This window comes from Vombatus ursinus, unplaced genomic scaffold (assembly GCF_900497805.2).
Source record: "Vombatus ursinus unplaced genomic scaffold, bare-nosed wombat genome assembly UNPS02000580.1, whole genome shotgun sequence".
Classification (NCBI taxonomy): domain Eukaryota; kingdom Metazoa; phylum Chordata; class Mammalia; order Diprotodontia; family Vombatidae; genus Vombatus; species Vombatus ursinus.
In genome coordinates, this window is record NW_020940358.1 from 8,038,017 (window position 1) to 8,055,679 (window position 17,663).

The following is a 17,663-nucleotide window of genomic DNA, read 5'->3' on the forward strand; positions in this document are numbered from 1 at the left end:
GACCTGGAGTCAGAAAGACTCATCTTCCTGAGTTCAAATCTGGCCTCACTTACTAGCTGTGTGACCCTGGACAAGTCATTCAACTCCATTTGCCTCCATTTCCTCATCTGTAAAATGAGCTGGAGAAGGAAAGAGCAAACCACTTCAGTATCTTTGCCTAGAAATCCCCAAATGAGGTCACAAAGAGTGGGCCACAATTGAACAACAAAAACATCTGCATAATGAGCACTGTGTATTCTTCCATAACGTTTAAGTTTGATAACAAGAGCATCAGCGTTGTACAAGGTGTGGTATATGTGATATGATTTAAAAGCTATCCAGGACAACACAACCCAGGGGAAGTGTGTGTTTGTTAAGAATAGAGCAATAAAGCTCACCCTCTTAAACTCAGACCTGTTACACTTAATGGAGAATTATCCCCCAAAGAGTACAGAAGAAAGCATTCAGAATTCAGTGAAAGTTTGATCTAATTCAACTTCCTGTTAATTAAAATTATTCATGTTCTGTTAGCATTTTGAGGTAGTTTTGTGTTGCTTTTTTTTTTTAACTATTTCTTTTGGAAACCTGTTTATATATAGATTGCCTTTATTGTTCCTTCACTTTACATGGAATACAATTGTATTCGCTCACATCCTGTCCACTTGATTGTCCCGTACATAATTTATGGAAGGAAACGGATGTTTAGCAGTAGAAATAGTATTGTGTGCAAACATACTATAAAAATAGTCAATAATAGAAAACCATTCTTCCCCTAGTGTGGGAAAACACCAGTTACTTCGGCAGCTTCTAAACCTTACTGGCTGTGTATTGCTACAATTTGATTTTACCTACAAATTTGCCTGTGAAATGTGCACATTCCTTTAAACAAAGGTAGGTAATGGTGCTCACTAAATGTTTATTGGTCAATACAAATTTTATTTTGATTTATAGAAAATGGTATTATATAGCAGATTGGTAGCCATCACGAAAAGGAATCAATATACAATGTTAGGGAATTTCCTAATATCTCTTGATGCTATTTATCTTTTAAATAGTCTTAACCCAATTTTATTTGTATGAACACTCAGATTCTATTCCTTTGTATTTTCAGTAGCTTATTGATATAGATGTCCAGATCTGATTTTTCATGGAGAAAGAGGAAAAAAAAATGATCTAAACATCTTCATCAGTATTGATGTTTAAAAAAAATCTAGCCACTCCTTTCTCCTCTTTTCTCCTCTCCCAATTCCCCTCCCCCGCCTCAGTAGTTCATTTACTATAAAAGGAAAGAACTTCATCATCCTAGAATATACCATCTTTGATCTAAATACTTTTACAGTGACATGAAGACAGAAAGCCAGAAACAGAGGCATCCATCTGGTGGGGTTTCAGTGTCTTCTGAGATGGTCTTTGTGTTGGAAGGAGTTGAGCTTGGTGCTGATGGAAAGGTAAGAGAGTAGTCTTCATATTTTCACAGTAACTAATGCTAACTATTGTCTATAGTATTTTTGAATTCAGAATTTTTAAAAATACTGAAAGAGCTAAACATTTAAACTTTTATTTAAAAATTTTAACTTTTGGTATGTAAATGTTTATAATTAATTGAAAGATATAAATAGGAGAGACACTTATACAAACTTATGGAAGACAGACTTATGTATTATATTGCCATTTGCACTTCTGATTTTATTTTTCTAAGTAAGCTGAATACTAAGCTACTACTTTAACATAAACAAAAATGTCATATAAGCAGATCCCCTCTTATTTGGAGGAAGGTGTCTTAAATCTCATATCACACAGCATTAATCTTTTCAATTTCATTATATTATGTGAAGTCTTCATAGGGAACATTTGAAGTCATAAATGTTGAAATGGTAGAATAGTGGGCAGGATTGAATACTCTAGATTATCAAAACAATGGTAATATACACAAAATATTCATTTGGATCATGTATAAGTGGACTTTATTCAGATGCTGGTTTTTCACTGGTAAAATTCCTTGTGGAACTAACCCAGACGTAGACATTAATTTCCATTCATAGGAGCTCAGTAGGGTAAAACTGGACTACTGATGTGAGTAAAAGGAAATACATTTGAAGTTGAAAAGAGAGCCTATGAACATGATTCTTTCCCCTCATCCTGAGTAAGCAGTTGGGAAGGGGTTGATTTTTACATTCTACATCAACATTATATTCAACATCAAGAAAAACCTCCTGAATCTTGGGTTGGAGGGCAGGAGAGCGCTGTTTATTTTTTGATCTAACTCAGTCAAGTGAGGAAGAGTAATACTGAACATGAACTTGTTTTTCAGGTAGTATCTTATGCAAAATTTTTGTATCCTACAAATGCCCTTGTCACACATAAGAGTGATAATCACACTGCAGCATCTCAGCCTCGATCCAGTGTTCCACGGACTCTGCCTGGGTCAAGATACAAATCTGCAACAGCCAAATCTGTGCCATCAGGCACAGAATTAGGTAGGAAGTTTTATATCATAAGGTTTTCTTTCAGTTCATTAACCAATGTGCAAGAATTTATTTAAGAACCTGTGTGTACAGAACTGATACAATAAAAACAAAAACAAGCAATCTCTGCCCTCAAGGAGCTTACATTCTGTCAGGAGAAACATGTACACACCCAAATTGATACAAAATATATACACAGTAAATACACTGGAATTTCTGACAGGGAGGAACTAGCAGTTGAGAGGATAAGGAAAAGTCTCACAGTGGTACTTGAGTTGAGCTTTGAAAGAAGCAAGAGTTCTAGAGGAGAAGTGAGCAGCCTGGTCCAAGGTACCAAGGAGGGAGACAGAGGGCCATGTTTGAAGGATAGCAAGAAAAGCCCATTTAACCAGATCCTTGAGTGGAAGAAGGAAGGTAATATGTGAAAACATGAAAAGGCAGGCTGGGGCTACATTGTGAAGGAGTTTAAATGGAAAACAGAAGAGCTTATGTGTGATCCTAGAGGTGGTCAGATCTGTGCTTTCAGAATATCACTTTGGCAGCTGTGTGAAGGATGGATTGGGGATGGGGGAGACTGAAAAAGTAAAGTGAATCTAATAAGCCTATTTTATACAAAGACTTAGCATGCCAGCAATAATGACCTGACCAGTAGCTGAAATTAAGCCAACTTAAGACGAGCATTAATATGCTGGGATACACACCCAGAAAAATAAATACTGGAGGAAATGGAGAAAGCAGATTGATAAAGCCTTAACAGAAATTAAAGGGAGCCAAGAATAAATGTTTAAAATTAAATGTGGGAAAATTATCTTAGAATTGTTTAGTAGACTTGCAGGTACACATTAATTATTATGTTGCCTGTGTTGTTTTTAAGTGTTTGTGGTAAGGACTAAATTGGTTCAGATCTCACAAAAGGAAATCCAGCTTTAAAAATTAACCATTTGTCGAGAGTGCTGCTTCACCAAGTAACTTCAGTGACATGATAATATTACTTTATAGTTGTATGGTATTGTTAATACTTATTTTTGACAAAATTTGCCTTCCATCAATACATATGTGAAGAACAAAAAGAAAAACTGAACAAACAAAAATAAAACTGAAAACCAATAAAAAAAATACCCCAAAAGTGAATGTGGAGATGTTGTACATGTATGTTTATTTACTGATTCTCACCACAGTTTCACTCATTATTATCCTTAGTGCAGCATTTGTTGTAACAACTGTGTAAGAGTTTCATTAGTAGAAACACTGTTTCCTTCCATTTTCACTTAACAGGGAAGAAATACGCAAATTCAGTTTTAGTTGGAAAAATAATTTCCATCCATGTGTCCTATCTAAATGTTGTAGTTGACTCAGAATTTACATTTGTCTTTTTTTCTCCTACCACTCAATGGAGGCACACCCTTTCACGACTCCCGACCATTCAGTCAAATTCATGCACACTTGACCCTCTCTACCTTAAGCAGATGCCTAGGAGAATTTCCACAATGGACTATGCCCTTGTTCCTCACTATGAGAGTATATAAACCCAAAGAAATGCCAATGATGGGTATGCTGGTGTGCTGGCATTTTCCTAAACTGAGATGTATGAACATACACACACATTTATGTCCATCTGCTGGGAACACACTTATCCCATTTCAGAGCGATGAAGCTCTAGTTTTCCATGAAAGATCTAAGGAAAGAAATTTTACAGCTTCCCTCCCACTCAGGAAAATTTTCAATTTAACATAATATCTAAATTAAGTCCTTCACTCTATAGTATAAGTCAGTTATTCAACATTTATTAAGTGCCTACTGTGTGCCAGGCACTGTGCTAATCCCTGGAGATACAAAGAAAGGCAAAAGACAGTCCTTGATCTCACAATCTAATGAGAAAGATAACATACAAACAAACTATGTACAAAAAAGCTATATAGAGGATAAATTGGAAATAATTAACAGAGGGAAAGCACTAAAATTTAGAGGGATCAGAAAAAGATTTCTGCAGAAGGTGGGATTTTAATTGGAACTTTTCGGAAGCTAGGAAACAAAGATGAAGAGAGCACATTTCGTGCATGGAGAACAGCCAGTGAAAATGCAAGGGGCCAGAAGATGGGATGTCTTATTCAAGGAACAGCAATAGCAAAAAGGCCAGTGTTACTAGATCAAAGAGTGGGGTTGGGGAATTGGGAGAATGGAAGAAGATTGGAAAGGTGACAGTTATGAAGGGTTTGATTGCCAGAGCATTTTATATTTGATCCTAGAGTTGCTAGAGAACCACTGGAGTTTGAGTATGTTGGTGTGATGGCGTGATCAGAGTCTCACTTTAGGATCCACTTATGCCATGAAGACCAACTGTATATACATCCTACAGTAGGTCACATTTGAGGTGATGAGGGTCTGAACCAGAGTTGAGATGGTGTTAGAGGAGAAAAAGGTATGTATATGCAAGATGTTATGAAGGTAGAGATGACAAGCTTTAGCAACATAGATATAGGGAATAAGAGAAGTAAAGTGAGGAGTCATGACACCGAGATTGAAAGCGTAAGGTGAATGGAAGGATGATAGTGCCATTAACAGTAGGAGAAGAATTCGAGGATATAGATAATGAGTTCAGTTTTGTACATGTTAAGTTTAAGGGGTCTATAAGACATCCTGTTCAAAATATGAGACTGAGAGTCAGCAGAGAAGTTAAAGCTGGATAGATTTGAGAATTATCAGCATAGAAATGATCATTGAATCCATGGGAGCAGATGAAATCAACAAGTGAAATAGTGTAAAAGGAGAAGAGAAGAGGGCCCAGGACAGAGCCCTATGGACACCCATGGCTAGCAAGTGTTCCTTGGAAAAAGATGTAGCAAAGAAGCCTAAAGGGTGGTCAGATTGATGGCATGAGAAGCAGGAGAAAATAATGTCATGAATACCTAGAGAAAATATAGTATCAAGGAGAAGCCAGTGATTGATAGTGTTAAAGGCTGTAGAGAGGTCAAGAAGGATGAAGATTGAGAAGAGACTATGAGGTTTGGCAATTAAGAAATTGTTAGATATGGAGAGAGCCATTTTGGTTGAATGATGAGATCAGGAACCAGACTGTAGAAAGTTAAGAAGAGAATAAGAGGAAAGGAAGTGAATTAACTGAGTGGTTAGATGGCCTTCTCAAGGAGTTTAGCCACAAAGGAAAGGAGAGATATGGGCCAATAGCTAATGGGCATGGATGGAGCAAATGAGAGGTTTTTGAGGATGAGAGAGACACTGGTATATTTTAGGCAGTAGGGAAGAAGCCAGTAGACAGGGAGAGATTGAATATAAGTGAGAGAATAGGGATGATAGAGGAGGCAATCTGTTGGAGAAGACAGGATGGGACGGAGGATCACTTGTACAGGGTTAGCCTTGGCAAGGAGAAGGCCCACCTCTTCATGTGAGACAAGGGTAAAGGAGGAGATAGTAGCAAAAGGCCTTTGGGTAATGTGAGATGAGAAGGGAAGAAGAGGAAATTCTCAATGAATGGCCTTATTAGACCCACTTCTGCTTTTCCTATCTGACCCCTAGAAGTAGGGGTCAGTAATCTAACATCTTTTCCTGTTCCTTATAAACAACCTTTAACTTTTTTCTCAGTTAATCATATTAATATTATTGTTGTTATCATTAGTAACATATATACCAATTTGAGGCTTACAGAGCACTACACGTTATCTTATTTGATCTTAAACCTGTGAGGTAAGTGTTATTATCATCCCCATTTTACAGATGAGAAACTGAGGTGAAAGAAGTTGAGATTTATCCAAGGTCGCATCGTTACAAAGTATCTGAAGCAGCATTTGAACTTGGGTCTTCCTCACTTCAAGTCTAGTACTTTGTCCATCTTGCTGGTGACTTAAAAAAAAAAGTTGAAACTGAAATCAGTGATTTAAAGGGGAAAAAAATAACACCAAACATTTGCTGGGTACCTTTTATTTGAAAGCAGTTTCTGACCGATTCCTATGCCTGATGCTATTGTTTGTTCTTCTAGGGAGTGAGACAGGTGATTCAATAGAATATAATCCTAATCTCCTTGATGATCCTCAGTGGCCCTGTGGGAAACACAAGCGTGTTCTTATCTTTGCATCATATATGGTAAGAAAACAACAAAGTGTATGAAAATTGAACAGTGGTACTTTTCCTGTGTCTAGCATTTACTAAAGAATTGGTTTAGTGGCAGATTGTGTAATCAGTCAAGGTGCTAGAATGTTCATTCTGTTAAAAAAAAAAAAAGTTGCTTAATTTAACACTGACTCTGAAGACAGCATACAATGCTACAGAATCAGATTAGTAAAACCTTTGAGTATCTGTCGTTAGGAAGATTAGTGGAAAATAAACCATGTTACAAAAGAGATTTGACAACAGTGGATTTTAATGTGGCCATATATGAAGAAAACATATTATTAGTAGCATTACCCTCTAAAATTGGACACAGAATTAAGGCTAAGTAGTTAAATTCTTCTAGTATCAGTTCCCTCTTACTGGTGAGGCTGCCACCACCTTCCTAGTTACCTAGGTTCCAACATAGGTGTCATCCTCATTCATCCCATATATCCAGTCTTTTGCCAAGGCCTGTCAATTTTATTGATGTAAGGTCTCTGATATATATCCCCTTTCCTTCTCTGACACTGCTGCTACCCTGGTGCAGGCCCTACATGACCTTGTACCTGGACTATTGAAATAGCCTGCTGGTCCATCACCCAGCCTCAAGTGTCTCTCCTCACACCAGTCCATTCTTCGCTCAGCTGTCAAATCAGTTTTCCTCAATGTAGGTCTGACCATGTCATACCCCTCTCCTCCACTTAATCCCCTATTTGAACAAATAGATAATTCTGTTTGATATTCAAAGCCCTTTATAACCTGGCCCCCAACTACTTTTTGTCTTTCCTTTCTCACCTTCTCTATTCTCCACACACACACACACACAGACCCTGCTCTACAATCCCAGTGACTGGCCTCTTTGTTATTCTGAGAACGTGAAACTCCATGTCCCCACTGCTTGCATTTTCACTCGTTTATAACCATGACTGGAATTCTTTCTTTCATCTCTGGCTTCCTTGCTTCTCAGCCAAAATCCCACCTTCTACAAGCAGCCTTTCTCAATCCTCCTTCTGCTTTCCCTGATCTCCAGTTTATCCTTTTTTTTTTTTTTTTTGGCTTTTTTGGTGAGGCAATCAGGGTTAAGTGACTTGCCCAGGGTCACACAGCTAGTAAGTGTCAAGTGTCTGAGGCCGGATTTGAACTCAGGTCCTCCTGACTCCAAGGCCAGAGCTCTATCCATTGTGCCACCTAGCTACCCCCTCCAATTTATCTTTATATATCTTGTTTGTACATAGTGGTTTGCATATTGTCTCCCCTCAGTGGACTCCTTGAAAGCAAGGACTTTTTATTGTTTTTTCCTTTTTTTGAATCCTCAGTCCTTAAAACAGTTCCCAGCACATAGTAGGCACTCAATAAATGCTTATTGACTAATGGTCATATATGTTTAAGTGGCATTCATTTTGGACAAATGGTTCCCATTTAAAACCTCAGATTAATAGCTTAGCAACTAGAATTATGCTAAGAAACTTGTTTCAAGAAAAATAAGATTGATTATAAATAACAAAAATTAGTGGAATTCTTGTGCCTCTTGGCAGTCTGGGAACAGTTAGTCAGCAATATTTTCTCTTTTTCTTCAGTTACTTAACCCCCTAAGCAGCACAGAACTCATGCTTAATTCTGTATTCTAAACCCTGCTTCTTCATCTTCACTTCATTAAATCTCCCAAAACTGCCTTCCATAAAGAATTTTAAGGTATTGAAAACAGTCCAGATTTATTTGCATAAACCTGGCTTTTAACAAGCATTGGCATGAAAACAACTCAACAGTGACATTTCATTTTGACACTCAAGGCTGTCCCCATAATCGTTAATGGCAGTAGGAGAGGCCGAGCTAGGGTTTGAGGGTAAATTGGTTTTGAAGCAGTGTAAATGTTCAAATATGAAAATGTCTTAAATGACAGGCAACTTCCTTTCCTATTTCAGACTACCGTGATAGAGTATGTGAAACCTTCAGACCTTAAAAAGGACATGAATGAAACATTTAAAGAGAAGTTTCCTCACATCAAACTTACGCTGAGTAAAATAAGAAGGTAAGAAAAACATGAGTAAAGCTGGGCTAGCAGTCATTTAAACTTGTAGGAAGGTAATCATCTACTTGTTTATAAAACTGCTTAGTCTGTAAAACTGTTAGGATCCATGCCGCCTCATGACCAGAAACATGATTTGGTTTTTGTTTACTCACAGCCTAAAACGGGAAATGAGGAATCTCTCTGAAGAATGCAACCTCGAACCAGTTACCGTGTCAATGGCTTATGTTTACTTTGAGAAGCTTGTCTTACAAGGCAAGCTAAACAAACAGAACCGCAAACTGTGTGCTGGTGCTTGTGTGCTCCTTGCAGCAAAGATCAGCAGCGACCTCAGGAAAAATGAAGTAAAGCAGCTCATTGATGTAAGTAGAACCAGAATTCTGCTATTTTCATGATACAACATGAAGTGTATGTACCAAGCCTGTTAGCAGTTCCAGCTTTTGGTTCTTCTAGTCAGAGCATGCTAAATGCTTTCTACAAGTTTCCTAAATTCCACCTGTATCTACTAGCAACAGACATTAACTAGGGTTAATTTCTGATATCCACTGCTGGGGGAAGATGAGAGGACATTCAAAATTCATATGTATAAGGACATAGAATTTTAGAATTCAGAGCTAAAGATCAAATATAAATATAGACTGGTGCTATTTTCCCCATAATGGCAGCTGGAAGGAAGGTGGTCTCACTTAAACTAACAGATCTTTATCCTTTACAACACAGACGTAAGGAGGGTGATGATTTGTGCATTTACTAGTTGTTCTTCCCAGGCTTTGGAAATGTTTTAAGTCATTAACAGAAATATCCCAATGTCTTCAGATTTAGACATGAAGGCAATTAAGTATTTTTTTTTCAGTTTTGTTTTTGTTTCACCCCGAAAAAAAGCAACAGCCACAACTGAGCAAAGTGATGACTGTTAACCTAACTAGAAAAACAATGGAGATAACAATCTTATTCTTTCTTCTTCAATGCAGAAGTTAGAAGAACGATTCCGATTCAACCGAAGAGATCTAATTGGATTTGAATTTACAGTGCTTGTGGCTCTGGAACTGGCCCTTTACCTTCCTGAAAACCAAGTTTTACCTCATTATAGACGTCTCACCCAGCAGTCGTAGCCAAAGCCGAGTTCTACCCAGTTGGCAGGAAGATTTACAGAATGCTTTGCTGCTGAATGGCTTCCACTTCCTATTAATCTTTTGTGTGCTCCTATTACATCACAGCTTTCAGTTAGTTAAAATGTATGTTCTCATAGTGGCATAGTTGAGTATTTGTTGGGTGAAAACTGGTTTATTGGCACAGAAAGGATTATTTCCTTTAGACACTAAAGCACAAGTAATTCATGATGTAGTTGTCACTGTGGCTGTTCTTTCTTCCTTTCAAAGGATGTTATGCTATTGTTCCTTTAAAAGATATTTATCTTGTTTTCTTACTTATTCATCATTACTTTTCATTCCAAAATGTCATACTTAAAATGGTATTTGAAATTTTTCCTGCATTTTTTTATATGAACTAAATGCACACTTTTTTTTAATGTGCCTGAAACTGGTCTGGTACCAGTCTTTTTCTTGCATAAGTTATAAATTCTGAAATTATATAGCATTTTATCCTTACCTGTATTTGCCTTGCATTCAGAAAAGAATTCCACAACTGCATTAGTATAACAATGGGATCTGGATTTCTAGATCCTGAACAATTGGTTCATCGATGATGAAATTACTCATTTAAGCATTAATATATGGGTAAAGGGATAGTTAATATTTTAGAATGTTAAATATTGGGAAATATCTCATCATGCAGTCATACTTGATGAAGGTAATTGCAGTCAACAGACTTGAGCTGCAGAAGTAAGTTGGCTGAAAGGGTTTCTGTCACTTCAGGATGGACTTTGTCATTGTTTTAAGTACCAAAAGCAAAGTACCTTTTTGACTACTTTTTGCATGCAGTTCTCCCAGGTGTCAGCAGTTACAGTTTTTGCTGTCAAATTAAGCCAGTGAAACAAGATTTGAAGTTTTTTAATTGTATTTTTTTACTCGAATTCTGTTCTTCCAAACATCCTGCCACTGTGATGTTCCTCTTGAAACTGGCATGTTGCATATCCAAACAGGCACTTGTAAGACTTGAGTACAATGCTTATGACTGTCATGGGCAGGAAAATGACATATAACTCAAGTACTAAACAAATGTTTGGATAAAATTTGCAACACTTTGGTCCTATAGTAGTTACTTGCTGATTATTGGATTTTGTTTTTCCTAAGCAATATTGTGATTGAGAAAATTGGTATTCATTTTGGTTTTTCCAAGCAAACAAAAATAATTGGATTTTTTTGATTAGGGAATTTACTTAAGACCAACTTGAATACCATACCTTACTCTGGAAGACAAAGAGGGAAGTACTGTAAACTTATTTTGCCTGTTTAGGCTACATTAAATATTGTACACACAGTATCAAATTGTGTACACAATTTTGTAAAGGCATAGGTTAGACTTTAATTGCTGCAAATTTCAAATAGTTGATGTTATGTCTTACACAGTATATACTACAGCGATATCAACTGGTTGTAAACTTATATTTTATGAATTTGTATGCAACATATGATCAGTATTCAGGTCAATCTTTATCAAATTATGTCTCTGAAAAATTAATTCGCATGATAAACGTAGCTGAGTTCCACACAGTTGAAAAGCATGCTGACATATATGAGAACTGAAACAAGTTTCTTTATGGGGAAAACTCAAAATACTTGTTGCCAATACGGTCTGGAAATCAGGGCCAGGATACTAGCCAGTCTTCTGTCCAAACAATTTAGGCCTCTCAAGTGCTGGTGGCTATTGGGCACATTAGACACACATTGAGGTAAATTAACCCAGGTCCAATCAAGCCTAAATCTTTGAACTACAGGACTTGCACGCCTCATCATCCCTTCCTAGTTTTGTTTCTTTCAAACATATCATACCAGACTACTAGTCCCTTAGTCTGTTTTGTTTAACTAGCTCCCAGCTGTTTAAAGATTTCTGTTTTCTACTGAGGTTGTTACACCATATGACATTTACAGGTAATGAACTAGTTTGATAGAGGCAGGGATGGGGAACAATCAGCATGAAACAGGTATATTTATCATCTTGTCCATCAAAATCGTTTTTTGCCTGATAATACTACCAGTATAGCTAAGGTAGTTTTGGAATCATCTACAGATGAGTATATTATGGAAGCTACAGAAAGTATGAACTATGCTATGCTCAAATACTTTTTATGGGACAGTGTTTCAGTTTTTCAGTGAGCCAATAACAATCCTATTTCTATAAGCACCTTAAACTTATTTTCCCCATGAGGTTGTCCCTTTATCCATTTTACTAAGGAGCCAGCCTAAACTTATTAAAGTTGTTACTTCAGTTTGGCTGGCCTAACTATGAAATTATGTATACCTACTGTGCATTGAGTCTTCTAAAAAATAAGTTATATGCCATTGAAATCTTGTCTCAAAAGGGTACTTATAAAATACATGTTAAGCACTGTAAGGGTATGATTCCCAAATATTTGCTCTATGGTTTACAACATATACTTTAGGTACTTTCCTCTAAACATTCTGTATGGCCAATAGTGAAACTGTTGGCAAATACAGTAATTTAAGTTTAACTGTGTGTATATATGTGTAGTTTTCAATTTTAGCTGCCAAATTGGTTTTATGTAACCTATTTGGCTCAAAAGCCTTGTTATAATAAATGTACCCTTTTTAGTAATATAAAAGCTGCCACTGTGTGGTAGCACAGAATTACTGCAACAAAGCCAATATTTAAACCAAAATTAAGCCCTAAAACTTTTCAAGGAAAAAATGTTGGAATGTTTGAGCTGTCTGTGTTTAAGTATTTGGGTTTGTGGCCATAATATGTAGTGCTGCTTTCTTTCAGCACAACTGCACTAGGTTAATGTAAATTTGTGTAAACTATCTAGTTTTAAATGTCATTGTATTTGAGTCACTTGTAATTGGTCTGTTTTCAGCAGTAAGATGATGAATTCGTGAAATTGAGATGCTGTGAAATAAAACTTGCTTTTGATACATATATTTTCTCACACATTCTCTATACATGAGGTGATAATTGAGATGGCTAATAGTGGGAACAGTTAAACAGTTCTTAATGCTAAAGTCACTTTAAGTGTTGAACTCTGCAAACTATTAACATAAGAATCAACACACAATGCTGTTTTTCTGATTTATTAAGACATTTTCCACAAGATTTCTTCAGTTAGAAGTTCCTAAGGGGAACAAGAAGAAAAATTACTGAAAACTATGAAACCTAGGGAAAAAAAAAACTAAGGGTATATTCAAGTGTGACAGATCTACTTACTTTGAAACGATACCATCATTTTTTGCCAGCCGGAGAATAGAGTCATCAGATTCTCCCTTAAACAGAAGTTAGTTTGAATTAGCTTTATCTGATACTGAATTAACTATAAGATTTTAAATTTCAGGTAACTAAAAAGGTTATCCTTTTCCAGAAATCCAGTGAGATTATGAACATGTTAAACCTCATAACAAAGTAGGGACAGCACTGCAGAATGCTTTACATGTGAGGTAGGCATTGAGTATCACTGACTTGGGGGGGGGGGGGAAGCACTGGATCTGGCAACCAACCTAAAGTCTTTCAACTACAGCTGCAGGGCAAATAGCAGTGCTTTTTCAGATTAAAAATGGCAAGATTTAATCCAATCTAATGTCAACTGTACCTAACTAGGAATCTTCTCTCCATCATGTAATCTGCTTAAGCAGCTCCCCAATAGCTCATTCGACTTTTGGACAACTCAAATTGTTAAGCAAATTTTTCTTTAAATCAAGCTAAAAGGTGCTTTTGTAATGTGTTCTTGGTTTAATCCCTCTTCCACATATTAACCTCTTTCAAGTAGTTTATAACAGCTACCTTGTCCTCCACCTTAAATCTTTTCTTTACTCAACAAGACTAGAACAGCTACTGGACCCACATTTTTTTTTGTCAGAATGTAAGTAGACAGACTGCATTGTAGAGACCTGTGATCCCACCAGTCATATTCAAGTTACAGTTCTCAAACCTTATTCTCCATTTTCTCATCATGTGCTTACTGTTTTGAAATCTGTCACCTACTTAAGAGAAAAACTACTCACCATTCTACGAATTGCTCCACAAATGGCGTAAGTTTTAAACTGGCCATTGAATCTGCCTGTGACCTTATCAACCTAAAAGAAGATAATTATGGTTCACTTTTCAATTAGAACAAATTACTTCCATTTTTTATAGGCTATTTATGGAAAAAACACCTCCATATAATATTTGGAAAAAATACACCCAACCATTTGCACGCAGAATTTGTTGCAACATGTTGTGGTTTTCTAAGTAAATTTAGAATTAGGATATTACTGCTTGACAAAGAAAGGCAATTATTCAGCATTGTACTAAAGATAAATCTATCTTACACTCCACTTCAGCTGAAATATCTTTTGTGAGCGTTAATCAACAACTTATGGAGGCTGAATCTCCATAGTCTCATTTAAGCATCTGCTCATTGGTGAAAGCCCATCATCAATTTTACAGGTTTATTTTGTTTTGTTTTCTAGGCTACAGCAGGTCTCCATCCCTGTGTATCTTACTATATTACAGCTACTCATTCCCAACGTTAAATTCTAAACCATGGATCAGAAGATTAAAGATTCCAAACTTCAAGACCAATATCAAGCAGCTGAGAAGCCAGTAGACCTGAACTCTGGTTCTGGATTCAACACTAACTTACCGTGATCTTAAACAAGAGGCATGATTTCAGACAAGTCACTTAACCTCTCTTGGCTTCAGTCTCCTGATCTGTAAAATGTGGGTAACAGCACCAACTTTGGGGCTGTTCTGAGGCTAAAACACACAATGCGTCTCGCAAAATTTTTAAAGTGCTACGTTCAGAGCTAACCACTGCTGTTCCTGTCTCCAGTCCTCCATTTATTCCTCTCCCGAGACAAGGATCTAGGCTCCCAGGTGCCCACGCTGACCCTAGTTTGGTCTCACTCGCCGGTTAAGTGACCCCCGGAGTCCGGCCCCTCCGGCCAGCGGCGCTCACCTCGGCCACGTTCATCTGGATGGACGCGTGGTCCTTGGCCCCGATGATCCTGTTGCTCGCGGAGCTGCGGGGAGAAGGGTCCGAGTCAGGGGAGCTCGGTGGGAGGCCGAACCAAGGCATGGAAAGGGTGGGGAGCGCATGGGGGAGGGGATCGGGGTCCGGGCACGGGGGCACAGCACGAGCCGCCCTTGCTCACCATTTCCGGGGAACGTACAGATCCACGAACTCGCCGGCGTCGTTCTGCATGTCCGAAGCCGAGTGGCCTGCGGAAGGCAAAGAGCGACGGCTGGGAGTGAGCACAGACCCCGTCTTGGGGCCTCCCGCCCTCCCTCCTTCTCGGACCGACCACGAGGACTGATTCCGACCCGCCCGGACACTGCCGGCCAGCCCAGGAGCTTGGCCGACGGCTGAATCCCACCCCCGAACAGTGGCCCGGCCCTGGATCTGAGAAATTACCGCGGAAGAGGCTGGGGGGGGGGGGTAGAGGGCTCTTGGGGGAGCAGAGAAAACCCTTACCGAGTGCAAACGTGAAAGCGGCGGAAGAGAAAAAGGAGGCGGCGCTTCTCCAAGCACGACTAAGAGGGGTTGGAGGCGGGGCCGCAGCAAGCACTTCCGGGCCACAACGCGCCGGCGGAGTACTGAGTCTGCGCGCTGTGCCTGAATCCCTTCCCTTTCCCCACCCCTTTCACTTTCTCGAGGCAACTGTAGAGTGTTTTTCCCTTCTCCCTTTCCCTTCTCTCTCTCACCATGCATCAATATTACAAATCATGATGAACGTCACTTTTGTCTCCCGCTGAATTACTCCCCATGGCCTGTAAGTGGCCTATATCCGATGATGCCTCATCACCTCACACTTTGTCCCATGTGCGACCGAGTGGTACATCCCCAGAGGGCGTTCTCACCCCCATATCCATTAATGGTACATCCCTGGAACCTAGGGATGTACCCCCCCCACACACACACACCTGGAACCTAGCACGCACGCTCACACACACACACACACACACACACACACACACACACACACACACACTCTTTCCCTCTGAGTTTGAATCCTGACCCTACTGCTTACTGACTGGGTGACCTTGGACTACTCTCTTTACCTCTCAGTGTCTCCAAAAATCATAAATGTAAAGCTGGAAAGAAAGGTTCCTTAAAGATCATCAAGTCCAGCCCGCTCATTTTACAGTTATAGAAACTGAAGCCCAAGAAGATTACTACTTGTCTAAAATCAGTAAATCAAGCATTTATTAAATACTTATGTGCCAAGCACTCATACTAGCTGCTGAGGATACAAAGACCAAAAAAAAAACTTCTTTCCTCTCAAAGGGAGGTGAGAAGGGAGAAAAGTGTGATTGTGTGCATGTATATAAGTGTGTCTGTATATATGCATGTCTACACACACATATATACGTATGTGTGTATCATTGGTGTCATTGTTCTTCCTTTCCAAGAGGACCAATGATAGCAGGTGGTGATGTCATGACTTGTGTGTGAATTGGATTTAAGTGAGGCAGAGTTGCACAAAGTTGTCAGCTTCATTCTGTCTTCCAGAGTAATCAAAGTCCAATGCCAAGACAAAAGTCAGGACAATTGGTGATGGCCCTGGATGCAGTGGATGGTCTTGACGTCTTGCATGTCTGACCAAGCTCTAGGCACTCCACACAGCCCTGCGTTAGCCACCTTTATGCATGTTGGAACAAAATGTTCTCATAAGCCCATTTTGGAAGACATCGTATGCTTGGGTGAGATATCCCCCTAACTCACCAACAGGTTTAAGGCTTGTTGGTTACCCTCAAGCTGGTTTAACTAGTCTGCCAAGATAGCTTTACTGGGGGTAGCTTCTGCTTATGCTATAGCTTCTTGGAGCCACAGGTGAGCATTGGGTGACAGGTGAACCCCAAAGGTAATTGATGAGCAGCCCTGAAAAGGGTTTAGCAAGCCCTCATGCTAGAGGTTCTAGTATTCCCTGAATACATCATCCACCTCATTTGTAAGTATATATATACAAAATAAACAGTAGATAGTTGGAGAGTGTGCTAGTGGCTAGGGTGAAAGGCTTACTGTGGAAGATCTTACTTGAGCTCAGTCTTAAAGAGAGTGAGGGATTCTATGAAAGAGAGATGAAGCAGAAGGCATTGGGGGAGTGGGGTGGAATGGGCAATGCAAAGGCACAGACATAGAAGATAGAGTATGTGTTTGAGGAACAGAGAGGTCAATTTGGCTGAACCATAGAGTGGGGGAAGGAGAGATAAGTCTCAGTTTCCTCATCTGTAAAATAAAGGATGTGTGTGTGTGTGTGTGTGTTAAAGAAAAGAAGGAAATAAAAGTCACAAAGGTGACAGAACCTAGGGCTCTCCTAAAAAAGACAGTTCAAATCAACACTTATTAAGAGTTGAATATGCTCAATGCTCTGTATTAGATATTGAGAATACAAGTCACAGAAGAAAAGCATTTTCTTTGATTACTTGTTTATTTTTGAATGCTGTAGATAAGTTCACTTACCTTGGGGTATACTTTCCAAGGATGTACACATAGATGACATTGACATATGCATTGCCAGAGCTGGCTCAGTATTGGGGAGGCTCCAAAAGAAGGTGTGGGAGAGAAGAGGTGTTAGGCTGCCTACCAAACGGAAGGTCTGTAGAGCCATTGTGCTGACCTCATTGTTGTATGACTGTAAAATCTGGACATTATACCAGCATCATGCCAGGAAACTGAATTACTTCTATTTGAGTTGTCTTGGGAAGATTCTGAAGATAACTTGGTAAAATAAGGTACTCGGCACTGAGTACCTTATTTCTCGAGCTAAACTGCCAAACGTTCAAACTCCACTGCTGGGAGCGCAACTCCAGTCACATTGGTTGAATGCCAAAGGTATGTTTGCCTAAAAGACTATTTTACAGAGAATTCATACAAGGCAATCACTCACAAGGAGGTCAGAAGAAGGGATACAAGAACACTCTCAAGGTCTGTCTGAAGAATTTTGGAATTGATTGTGAGCCACAGAAGACTCTGGCAC

The 17,663-nt window shown here is 38.9% G+C and overlaps 2 protein-coding genes across 3 annotated transcripts in view; one reads left to right on the forward strand and one right to left on the reverse strand.

Annotated features, from left to right (window-relative positions):
• Nucleotides 1-12,625, forward strand: part of CABLES2 (Cdk5 and Abl enzyme substrate 2) — a 38,658-nt gene extending 26,033 nt beyond the window's left edge. For both annotated transcript variants that reach the window (XM_027850131.1, XM_027850140.1), the window contains 6 exons: nt 1,319-1,427; nt 2,291-2,456; nt 6,436-6,539; nt 8,468-8,574; nt 8,729-8,933; nt 9,543-12,625. In XM_027850131.1, the coding sequence (XP_027705932.1) occupies nt 1,319-1,427; nt 2,291-2,456; nt 6,436-6,539; nt 8,468-8,574; nt 8,729-8,933; nt 9,543-9,683 (832 nt within the window). In that variant the 3' untranslated portion in view covers nt 9,684-12,625. The remainder of the gene's footprint in view (nt 1-1,318; nt 1,428-2,290; nt 2,457-6,435; nt 6,540-8,467; nt 8,575-8,728; nt 8,934-9,542) is intronic.
• Nucleotides 12,626-12,763: 138 nt separating this feature from the next.
• On the reverse strand, nt 12,764-15,230 carry RPS21 (ribosomal protein S21). The gene is made up of 6 exons (XM_027850152.1): nt 15,158-15,230; nt 14,838-14,904; nt 14,642-14,705; nt 13,704-13,775; nt 12,913-12,968; nt 12,764-12,820 (listed from the first exon to the last, which is right to left on the reverse strand). The coding sequence occupies exons 2-6, from the start codon at nt 14,885-14,887 to the stop codon at nt 12,811-12,813; spliced, it is 252 nt and encodes an 83-aa protein (XP_027705953.1). The 5' UTR covers nt 14,888-14,904; nt 15,158-15,230; the 3' UTR covers nt 12,764-12,810.
• Between the last annotated feature and the right edge of the window lie 2,433 nt (nt 15,231-17,663).